The following is a 12015-nucleotide window of genomic DNA, read 5'->3' on the forward strand; positions in this document are numbered from 1 at the left end:
TGCTGAGAAAAGCTTCTTTATCGCTCTGTGTGAAAGATGGCGTGTATTTCTCTTTGTGTACATGTTCTGTGGTCACAAACAGCAGTCAGACGGCACAGTGTGACAGGGGGAGGGACACCCTGTACCTCTTACTCATGCTATTGCTAGGGATGTACTTTTGTGAGATACAGGTAGTGAAAGCAGTACACAAACACCCGAATAATGATATATAATAATCCACAACAAATATAAACTAAATAAAGGCATAACATTATACAGGTGTTTATGCCATTTTGTCCACCGTCTGTATGACAAATGAGGTGACTCTTGGAAAAATACAAAATAAAAATAAGTGGTGGTATAAGAACACATTTTAAAACATAAAAAAAGCATAAACAGATAAAATGAACTAATGATCACCATGGCAACCTGAGAGGTGTCACTGCAACCATCAGTACGAATCATGCTGAGTCCCCTGTTACCTTGGCTACCCCCAACCCTTTACCACAACAGCAGCCACGTGGGCAGCGTGCGGTGCTGCTGGTTTGTACATTACTGCTGGTGACTGACAGTGAAAACACAGTTTACCTCTTGGGTCTCTCATTGAGGCTGGTGCTTCGGGCACGAAACGGACTCTGCTCATGACTGTCATCGAATGGCAGAAGGGCGTTGGAACGCAAACCCTGAAGGAACACAAAGAAAGGAACCAGATATGCAAAACAAAAGTGGTGACCCAGATTTACAGATGATTACCAGTTGTGCCCCCTCTGCTACAGGTTTCTCAAACTTCACAAGCATCCAGATGCACCTAACTGGACATGTTTCTCCTGAACAGTACAAAAGTTCAATGAAACATCTCTCTGGAGACATTTGAGGTTAAAAGTGTGTTGTGCAGTTACTTAAGCCACCATTGCCAGAGCAAATAAATCCAAGTGAATGCCCAAAAGTGCATTAAGAAGCTGAGACCTCAACTTTTTGCAAAAGAGAAGGGAACAACTATGTGCAATGCAATTCAACACTATCAGAATGCAATGAATAAAAAGTATGAAGTAATAAGTAGAACTGACAAATCCAGTGGAAATATCCAAGGACAATTTAAAAGAATGTTTCAACATATGCTACAATATGCTAATTTGCCTTTTTGTCAAGAGTTCAATTCTCTGTACAATATAAAGCTGCAGCCTGAAGCTGTTAGCTCAGCATAAACACAAAGAGCTGGTCTGTTCTAATGTGAGGGTTATATCTCTGTTGCTTTCCATCTCTTTCTGGAGAAAATACACCAGGGTCACTTTAACATTTTCTCATCTGAGTTTTTATGCTAAGCATAAAAAACAAGTGGAAATGAGGGTGGTGAAAACATTCTAAGCCCACTACTGACAAGAAAGCAATCAAACATAAACGTGTTATCTGATAATTACTGGACATCAAGTTATTCTCAAGAACTGAAGGAAGTCCAGAGAGCCTTGTTTCAGATTGCATAAGAGTTTGTAAAAGTTGTTGCCTTTTAATTAAACTATCGTTAAAAGTCTCTGAAAGGAAGACACTTTCTTTTATAAATGTGTGAGCAAGGACAAGGTCCTTTTCAGCGACATTGATTTCAGTGTAGGAGCTACGCATCTGTACTCTCTCTTAGTACTGCATTATTTCTTTTCCTTATATTGTTCATGTGTATGAGCAGGTGAGTAACAGTAAATTCAGCTTCAGGTTTGAAGGCTCTTTTTTGTCATTCACTGTGGTGTACCTTTGTGATATACTGAACAAAGTCCTTGCGGAAGGGTAGTCTGCAGCGTATGAACCACATGGCAATCACATGGTGGGCCAGGGACACAATGTACTGGTTGAACCTGATGGGATTTGAAGAAATACTCAGATCAGAGTGAGTCTCTGCATCAGGGAATACAAAATGTCACATGTGCTAGGACTTACTTTGAGGGGTTAGTGTAAGGTAGTGAGATGGCAAACACGCTGACATACTGCTCAGCTACAAAGTTGGCATACAGATGGGGAAGGCGCACGAGGGCTGTGAAACACAGTCAAAAAAAAACAACTGAAGACTTTGGCCTTCAACAATATAAAAGAATACAGGAAAAGAGAAAAGTACTCACTGGAGAGAAACTCGAGCATAGGAGATGCCATGGCAACAGTAGCAGAGATGTGAGTGAGCTTGACGATAAGAGCAGGAAGAAGCTTGATCATGATATCAGGCATCTCCACCGTGCACATTGTAAGGGCCACCACACATTGCTTGGCACAGCGGTAAATGAGCCCAGTCTCGAGGCACTGAACCAGTTCTCTCTGCATGTATCAATGAAAGGATGAATGTAATTCCACTTGTATGTTTCCATATACACTCACCAGTCACTACATTTGGTACACCTTGCTACTGCTGGGTTGGACTTTACTTCACCTTCAGAACTGCTTTAATGTGTGGCATATATTCAACAAGGACTACAAGCCTAAGTGCATTGAGTCGCTGCCATGTGATTGGCTGATTAGACATTTACATTCACAAGCAGTTGAATGGGTGTCACTAACACTCCATGGACTCAGCGTACACACCATGGAGACTTTGGTGTGTACGTGCATGAATTTTGTTTAAATATGAGTTCTAACAGTAATAGAATGCAAATGTACAACATAGTCAGGCTGCACATGTAATTTGCCAGTTCTGTAATGCAAAGTCTGTCTGGTATATGATTAAGCTAATCTGATCATTCACAGCAAGAAAGTGGGTTTCATGTCCTGCCTTTTCCGGTACTCTCAACAAAACCATGTTATTTCTATCTAAAGCAGAGTACATCCTGTTGTTTGCTGCATGTGAAGACAAGCAACCTGGTTCCAACCTAGTTTTCTCAACATAGCCTAAAGTTGTTTTGTAGATGCTAGCATAAAACTTATCATAGTATCCTGTGAGAAATAGCACAGAAGGTGTTTGATTTCTGCAGACTAGTCTTTGTACCTGTCTTGACTGCTCCAAGTAGTTGTGGTAGGAGGTAATTGCTGTAAGAACGGGAATCACTGCCAGCTGAACATCTGTGCGAGAAAACCCCTCTGGAGTCTTTTTCAATCGCTCTGAGATGAGACGATCTGTCACCTACACACGCAGAAGAGATCAATAAAGATTGAATTCACTCACAACATAATATCCAGTGTATGGATCTGTATTTATGTGCATAAAGTCAGGCTACCATGCAGCAGAGTGTAGAACACAGCTGATCTAAGTTGCATGGTGATGTGAGCAGCAACACTTTGTACTGCAGCATCCATGGCAGCTTGTCAAGAACCAGCTTCAGCACCTTCCAATCCGTCTCCTGTAAGAGAGATAAATCATATCCGAACCTTTTACAGATAAAAGGGAAGTCACTGCAATTATCGGTCACTGCTTCTGCATTCTAACAGCTGCAATGCCTATGATTTAATTCTGATATGAATTCAATACTGTCTGCCAATCAGAAAAGAAACCTGACTTAAAAAGATGAGCTAAATGGGCTTGTTCCAGGGGGGTGCATCTAGCCCCAGTGTAAGATATCTAAGGATTACTCTGAACTTAAAATGTATAGCAACTCTAGTTGAGTCTAAGAATAAAGATACAAAACTAGGCATGAGGCCAACTGTTTAACCACAGAACGTATATATGAACTGTGCAATGCTGTTTGATACAATAATTATTGTGTGTACCATCTTGAGGCACTGCAGGAGGACACTGAAGGCAGGCGAATAGGAAAGGTAGGCTGAGCGTGTTGAGGCTGCTGAACTGGGAGGAGCAGCAGGAGGAGCAGGGCTGCCAGCAGGAGGAGAGGTTGAACCTGCTGGCTTCTTTTCACCAACACGTTTCTCTGGTTCCCTGAAAAACAACAAGAACAAAAGCAAGTGACACAATGTTAGAGAGCTGTCAGTAAGCTCAATACCTTTAGTAAAGGAAATGTTTGTGTTCTCACCCTATATCACAGTAGCAATAAGGGCTGAATCTCATGACACCATCTTTGTTTGGGACCCCAAGACGGTGAAGAGAGTCTGCACGCATCATGAGGAAGAAGTCAAACACCTGAGAAGAAAAAGGAGGAATCAACAAAGAAATGATGTAATAAGAGGTAAAAACATTTGAGCAGTGACAGATCACCTACCTTTAGTCTAATAGTGGAGGCGATAGTTGAACAGTACTTGTTCTTGTAATGAAGCTGCAGGTGGCTGATAAGCAACTCATAAACACGACTCGCATGGCTGGCTGGCAGACTGTAAAGTTTGCTCTGTCAGAAGAAAAAGGATAACATGTTATCACCAGGTAAAATATAATAAATATTTAGTTTATTTGATAAACCTTGATAATCTTAGTTTTGCTAGCTTAATGAAAGTCTTAGGCAGCATGCAACATTTCATATCAATTTAACACACTATAAATAGTTCACTTCTAATAGTTTGTTTTGTTTTTTTTCTTCCATCTCATGACCCTTACCATGTACCTAACAGTTGGCTAAGTATCATGAAATGCAAGCACATGACACCACACTGGCAAAAATATCCAACATTACAAAACAGTAATTACAGACACAACATAATTACAGACTTTGCAGAGTGGTCACCAAGAAGGCTGAAATCTATCGTCATCAACAGTTAATGATTAGAGCTTAATTATGGGATTAATAACTGCCGGGCCAGAACAAGAAGCAAGTCTTGAGTCTGAGCGATTATGTTTAAGATTTTATAAACTTCACACATTGCTCCAAGGATCGATTTTTATTGTAAATCAACTTTGTTTAAGAAAATACAACATTTGTATTAGTCCGTAGATAAATCATGTTTTGCTGTCCAGGTATATACATCAATTTACATTCGATTTATATTAATAAAACTGGATGACACCTGAGAAGCTGACAGGCAGGTCTGTTAAGCTTGCGACATTAAGCATTAGTTTAGTCTTTCCATCATTAAAAGTTTTAGCTGCTAACTCATTTCATTAAGAGGATTTTTTTAAGTTACGTAAGCAGCAGCTAGCACTAGTTGGAAAAAAAAAAAGTTTTCCTTTAATACATTTTTAGGCCGGAGAGGGCAGTCGATAGGTATGTGTCAGATAACCAGGTCAGAGTACAGTCACTGCAGCATGACAGCAATGCAAAGACGCAGTGAGGCAACATAACAAAAACTGTTTTGGGTTTGGTTAATTTGGACAAATTAATTGTCCAATTTTTTGTTTGTGAATTACATTTTCTTTGCTTGTTATATTCTCAGCGTTTTGTGCCATAAAGAGATCTTTGAGCTCTTAATGGTAAAATGTCGCCAAATAAAATGACATTTACAGTCTGACAGCAGTCAACAAAGCCAATTTTAGTCCATTTTAATGTGTATTGAACTGTTCTGGGGGGAGGGGGATTTCTCCATTGATTGATGTCATTTGATGCCCTACATTGTGATAAGTCACTGTGGAAGAAACTATGTCTTAATATTCTATTTTAACTCACCCACAACTCTTCACATCTACTACTTTTATGTATACCTGCAGGATTTCAAGCAGGCCCAGAATAGCAGTCCTGACGTCCTCCATAGGAGACTCTGCTGTGGGGTCTCTCTCAGAAACCTCTAGGGGCCCTGAACACACCAGAGAGCGGCTAGACACCTAAAAAATAATTATAAAATGGAGAGAAGTAATGACATTGTGACAGAAATGGGGCGGTTTTGTGTGATTGCATGTACTCTTTTTGTACCCGTTCAATGATGTCCAGCAGGCTGGTGAAGTGGTGCGTGTTGCAGCCCTCAGCGAGGTCTACTAATAGCTGAGTAGCCTGTTTTCTAACTGCCAAGTCCCGGTCTTCAGCAATCCCACTGAGCTGGGGAATCACCACCATTTCAATCAACTCATCCTGGAGAAAAAATAGAAAATAAGCAAAGAACACAAAAAGGAAAAGTATGATTTTTTTGAAAATCATAAACGGAGCTTGTACAAATGTGTCAAACATTTGTACAAGCTCCGTTTCAAAAATAAATTGCATGTAAATAAATTTTGGGAGGCTCAGAAGTATGTCAGCATCTGAGTGGTGCTTGCTACTATCGAAATATCTTCTTCAGTAAAAATTGGAACTATGGCAAGAGAAATGCACCAGAAGCTTTTCAGTCTGGACAGCGGACTGGAATTACACAGGTTTCTGATGTGAGCGTGTATGAGAGAGCACAGACCTCATAGAGCTGCCGGTTGGTACTGAGAACGAAGGACAGGATATGAAGCACTTTGATTCTTATCACACTGCGAGTCTCGTTCCTTTCACAGAGCAAAAGGGTGAGATAACAGAAAGGGACAGCGGAGATTAAGATACTTCAGAGATAGAACAAGAACGAGATCGAACATCACAAGGATAATACTATAACCTCCCTGAGATATATACGTGTGTCAGTGTGTGTGTCCTACCTGAAGAATTTCTCCATGAGCCGGTGAAGGCTCTGAATCCAGCCTTCTTTAGCAGGCTGGATAGACTGAGCCCTGTAGGAGATAAGTGTCAGCACTGATGCATCCTGCAAAAGATAAGATTCAGATTAGTGGGGGGGGGGGGGCAACGCAGTGTAAGAGGTCTAAATTACAACAAAAGTTGGAGGAGGACAGAAGATAATCAAAGCACTAACTGGTCTTTTATCAGCACATTTCTCCACCAGGCTGAAAAACTTCTCAGTGGAGCCGTGGTAACCGTTTTGTTCATAAAGCTCTTCCACGGTGGTCAACAGTTCATAAACAATGGCCTTTAGTTCCGCACTGCCTATTGTCTGTGAAAACAAGAGGCACACCACTTGGTCAAGCTAGAACCATTACTTTTTATTCTGTATACTCAACCAGATAAAAACATAAAAATTAAAAACTACAGCTCTGCATATTTAATTTGGAAAAAGTCCTTCCTAAAACAAGCCCAAATGGGATTTGGGTCTCCAGCTGGAATCAAACAACAACAACAAAGGTGTTAACTACTACACTATGAAGCATGGTCAATCACAAGTGAAATATATTTTCAAGAACCTGAATCTGTTGCAACAGTCGCTCTATGATGCCGAGTAGGATGTCCCATGTGACCACTTGTAGCTCTTTACCGTACTTTTTGATGAGTCTTGTTATTGAAAGAACAATTTCGTAGGAGACCACCTCGTTGGCACATGACATGGCCTGAGGGACAGAAATAAAAGTCACTTATTCAGCACAGTCATCATATCAAGTGCAGTCATTTTACCCCCGTATAATCTTTCAACCTCAGGTTTGATCTAAACACATGGCAACAACTTAAAGTTTGACTACATCCTGCATGAAAGAAAATATCTGTATGACTTTGAACACAAAAGTGAAAATCTATGCCACGGGTTTGGAAGTCAGACAGTCTGTTCTTTTCACCCTATTGTGCAGATTTCCAGCTCCATATTTTTGATGCAAAGCAAAGCTATTCTATATTAGAGCATCTTTGTGTCAAAATTATCCTCATTTATCTTACAATGGACCTTTTTGCAGCTCCTCTTTTGTCCGCTGTCTAAAACAAGCAATTTTAGGCCTCATTCAATCCAGAAGCACAAAAAAAGTTTCATAATTCTTTGATTTTTTTTTTTTTAATGAATTCTTAACAATAATAAAGCCACAAAGTGGAATATTATCCCGAATTTAAAACCACTTCTTTAAGCCAATTTTCTACTTACTGGCTCCTCCTTGCAATCAAAAACATTTGAAAACCATGTGAGTGGGGTTGCTGTGCTCACAGACAGAGCCCTGTGCTTGAAATGACCACAAGAACGACTAGCGATGGGAATCAAGAACAAGTTCTTGTACACAACAAGTTCCGAGTAGCCCAGTTCCCTGGAACTGTTAGTCTGCTTGCCTATCGAGCCCGCTTATCGGTTCCACTTGCACTACAATCAGCCAATTTGTTTGCGGGTCGGAGGTGGAAGATGGTGGCACAGTCTACAGCATGGATATGAACATTCGTTTTATTGCACAAAATGACGAGGACATGATAGTAAAGTGGAAACTGCATCAGAGACAGAAACTGCAGTATTATGCTGGTAGCACAATTTTGGCTCATTGCAAGCATCTACAGAGACCGCAGCATGCTAACACTAAGCTAGCCAAACACCATGCTAACACCAAGTTAGATACCTAAATAGTAAGAGAAAGATCAAATGTGAGTCCTTATTAGGATAGGGATTTGTGTTGGTGTTCGGGGCTGAAGCCTCAGGTTTATATAGTTAAATAGTAATTATGAGAGTGTGTTTCAGCTATTTTACAGAGTAACATGAAAGTAATATAGGAGTATAATGAATTACTTTCTCTTTGGGGTAATTAAGTACCATACTGCATTACAAAAAAGTGTTCTGTGAAATCTTTTTTTTAGTAATGCTCCAACCTTGATCACAACAAAAATGGGAAATACCTCCAACATGAGCATACATTTGACTCACAGCATGCAATTAATTTGCATGAATGTAATGTCTTTGATACGCTGCACAGCAATGGTGGTCACTCTCAAAGTGGACCCAGTGAGAACTCAATGAGCAAATTCTTATAAATTCCCATCCTTTTTAAGGAAATTTGCTCTGAATGACATTTCACAGATTTAAGACCAGGGGAGCAGAAAATAAGTAAAAGTATAATAAGTCCTTATAAAACATTAAGAACTCCAGTGTGCAAGAGAGACTTACCACCATAAAATCCTATCAGTTAAATTTTTGATTATGAGATGTGGACTTGACCCTCAGTATTATAATCTCATTGCAAAACTGCATGTATATTTATGTGAGTTACCTTGTAGAAAGATGGCAGAACAAGCGTCGGTGTATTTTTGAGTGCAGGCAGTCTGTGTGCGCCCCAAAGCGCCATTCCAACAAAGAAAACTGCTCCTCTTAACAATGGTGCATCCTCCATATACACCCTGGTGGAGGGACAGATCAAAGAAGAACTGCACCATACCTCCAAACTTATATATGCTCATTCACACAAAGTCAGAAATATTGTATATTTAACCAATAATACCTTTCCTCCATAATGCGACACATGGTGTAAATTGCACTATGGCCGAGGTGAGTCCCCAAAACCTTTCTCATTAACTGAAGAACCAGAGAGCAAAACAAAGCGTAGGGACAACAAACGGCACAGAGGAGGACACAGTTATGAATTATGTCCCTTCAAATCATAGACTTCAAACAAGAGGCAGAATTGTATATATGCAGGTGTGTTCTTGCCTCACCTTCCAACAGGACTCGCAAAACTCTTTGACGTTGACCGTACGGCAGAGTGTGATTATGAAAACGGTTAAAGAGTCGGAGGGCAGGCAGTTGTAACACACAACTGCATCGAGCACTTGCAGAGCCACCTGGAAAAATACAAAGGTTGGAAATACTAGTGACCACCAGCGCTACAAAACAGTCTGAGGTTCACAAATCAAAAAATATGGTAGGGTTTGTCTAAATGGTAGGTTTAACTGAAGCTAATGATTGTGATTTACTCAAAAACATTTACTTTAATACATCAGATTAAAACCATCTCTAGCTTTGGCGTACAGAGTTTTCACATATAATAAATATATGGACACTGGACAGTTATTCAGTAATTTTTCTTAAACCTGCAGGTTCGTGAAGGGCCTGTTATGTATTTACTAAACAAAAACTGCACCTTCTTTTGAAGAGGAATCATAAACATGTCGTGCAAAGGCCATTACACACTGAGGGTGTTGCAAAAAAAAAACTGTTGCAAAGTTTTTGTGAAAAATTCCTCCTCAAACTGCAAAAAAAACAAAAAACAAAAAACCCAAAAGACTGACGAAAAAATAAATAAAGTGAAATTGGCATCAATGTTGATCCTAATGTTTCTAAACCAGAAAAAGAAGAAACTGAGCAGCAACAAGGAAATTTGAATGTTTTGCTCCAGAGATTAAAACAGTATCACGACCGCTTTTCTACATATTTCAGGATGTCAGTGGGGCAGTTTGAGCTTTTGTTGGCACACTTGGAAACACGTCTGAGGAGGCAGAGAAATACTTTCAGGAGTAAATTGATCTTGAATAGCATCAAACTGTGTCTCTTAGGTAAAACAGTACTCTTTCACCATTTCCATGCTACAAGTGTCCATCTTGCCAAATGCAGTGGTTTAAGCGGTCAGATGTGTTTATTTGCAACTGGAAAAAAAAAAAAAAGTCCCCAAAAATATTTTTAACATGCAAAATGTTTGCACAAATGTTTGCTGTCCAGTGTGTAAAAACCTTTAACTGTCAAGTAATTTGAAATACCAACCTCAATATCAGTCGAAGACGTCGTTCTGTTGCACAGCAGGCAAATTTTCCTGCAGAGAGCACAGAAGAACGAGTAGGAAAAAGAGACACTGAGACCAATTGCTGAGTAAGAGAGAATCATTGTGTGTGTGTGTGGATTTCTCTGACTCACTGGACCATGATGGAAACATTTTGGTCCAAGTAGCAGCTATTGAATTTCACCAGATTAACAAGAACATGGAGAAAGTCAGATGTAAGGCCTATATCCATCCACAGGAGGACAAAGCGTGCTGAGAGAGGAAAGCAAATAACATAGAAAGAAAAAAAAAATTCATGTGAAAAGTATTAATGCAGGTCAATACACTATGGCAAATAAAACTATTCACAGTAGTATAAACACAACAGTTAAAAATACTACTAAAAAAGTAGCTCAAATAAGGCTGAATATATGATGTCACATTTCTCAGATAATACTGGGATCAAACTATCTTGGATGTGGGTATTTGTCCTATGAAAGGTTTCCCTACCACCTTTGAAAAAAAAATAAATCCTGAAAGAAACAGTTGAGGGTATTGTGTGCGGAAAAAAGAGCTATTATTAGAATTTAAAAAAAAAACATTGTCATCATTGTACCCGAAATGAAAAACAACTGATTAAAAAAAAGAAAGCAAACTGTTGTATTACATAATATCAATAGAGTCAATGCACAAAAAGGGAACAGTGAACACGAGTTGAACCTAATCAGCTGAGGTGTGACACAGCCAGAAATTTATCAGTGATTAATAGTGGTTACTTCAAAGCTGATGTTTTGCTTTATTCAGAATTCCTTATATTTATTTTCCAGATTTGTTTTTTTTAAATGCACAAACACAAATATTGCAACTGATAAAGAAAGAGGATTAGTCTGTTTTTACCTATGTCCTCTTCCAGGTATGTGATATCCTTTCCATTCTCTGTTAAAGCCTTAAACACCTCCAGTCTGTCAGAAAGGTCTTCATTGCACGGCTGGTAGTCTCTGATTACCTTGAAAAAGTAGGCTCTCAGAGGGCCGAGTCGCTCACCCTTCACACAAAAAGACTTTTTTTTTAAAACAAAAAACATACAGAAGCTTTTTGCATGTGTCTGTGTGTATGTTGTGTTTTTATACCTGCCCCTGTATAATGGCCCTGAGCAGCTGCAGGACAGCATGTCTGGCCTCTGGTGGCTGCTCTGGAGTCAGCATGTCTTCCACATTTTTCCATACAGCCTCCACTGCATGCTGAACAACATATACACTCAGATTTTAACAAATAAAGAAGACTGCGTACTGTTCACCAAACAACGACAAAAATGGACCGCAGTCAGCAGACTCACCTCCTCAAACTTTTTCATTTTGGCAAGCTCACAGATGTGGTTCATAGTGCGAACACGGTTGCTCAGACCGCAATCTGGGTGGAGCTCCTGAAACGCACCAAAGCAAAAAAATACGTCAAACAGTGGAAGATATGCTGGGAAAAGAATGGGAGACATTCAGTGAACATGCACAGACACTCAGTCGCTTCTGCAGACCTTGATGATGTCAGCCGTAATGATAAACTCGGAGGGTTTAGTGTCACTCTGTTTGTTCGGAGGACGCTGTGTACCGAGCCCAAAGATCCCCTTCACCTTGTCCTTGAGACTCTCCTTGCTTGGTTGTTTATTCATGGCCCAGCCTGAAAGGGTGATGCACAATACAGGCGAGGGACTGGCAGCTGCCTGTCACGGAACCAGACACAGAGCAAGTCACACCTTTTTTCCCCCCTTTAAGCTTATTAGTTAATCATTTCCTGTGGATTCT

The 12015-nt window shown here is 39.9% G+C and overlaps 1 protein-coding gene across 3 annotated transcripts in view; it reads right to left on the reverse strand.

Moving 5' to 3' along the window:
- Positions 1–12015, reverse strand: part of tsc2 (TSC complex subunit 2) — a 31636-nt gene that overhangs the window by 17357 nt on the left and 2264 nt on the right. For all 3 annotated transcript variants that reach the window (XM_085410477.1, XM_085410478.1, XM_085410476.1), the window contains exons 2-25: positions 11748–11933; positions 11553–11639; positions 11347–11457; positions 11114–11261; positions 10372–10489; positions 10222–10270; positions 9180–9305; positions 8966–9039; positions 8738–8864; positions 6974–7117; positions 6589–6726; positions 6377–6480; positions 6148–6229; positions 5679–5834; positions 5471–5590; positions 4104–4226; positions 3918–4024; positions 3658–3823; positions 3168–3290; positions 2939–3073; positions 2085–2274; positions 1906–1999; positions 1721–1823; positions 568–662 (exon numbers count right to left, since the gene is read on the reverse strand). In XM_085410477.1, coding sequence (XP_085266603.1) covers positions 568–662; positions 1721–1823; positions 1906–1999; positions 2085–2274; positions 2939–3073; positions 3168–3290; positions 3658–3823; positions 3918–4024; positions 4104–4226; positions 5471–5590; positions 5679–5834; positions 6148–6229; positions 6377–6480; positions 6589–6726; positions 6974–7117; positions 8738–8864; positions 8966–9039; positions 9180–9305; positions 10222–10270; positions 10372–10489; positions 11114–11261; positions 11347–11457; positions 11553–11639; positions 11748–11882 — 2855 coding nt within the window. In that variant the 5' untranslated portion in view covers positions 11883–11933. The remainder of the gene's footprint in view (positions 1–567; positions 663–1720; positions 1824–1905; positions 2000–2084; positions 2275–2938; positions 3074–3167; positions 3291–3657; positions 3824–3917; positions 4025–4103; positions 4227–5470; positions 5591–5678; positions 5835–6147; positions 6230–6376; positions 6481–6588; positions 6727–6973; positions 7118–8737; positions 8865–8965; positions 9040–9179; positions 9306–10221; positions 10271–10371; positions 10490–11113; positions 11262–11346; positions 11458–11552; positions 11640–11747; positions 11934–12015) is intronic.

Source organism: Rhamphochromis longiceps, linkage group LG6, assembly GCF_057381845.1.
Source record: "Rhamphochromis longiceps isolate RC_006_pf linkage group LG6, R_longiceps_female_GT1.1, whole genome shotgun sequence".
Classification (NCBI taxonomy): Eukaryota; Metazoa; Chordata; class Actinopteri; order Cichliformes; family Cichlidae; genus Rhamphochromis; species Rhamphochromis longiceps.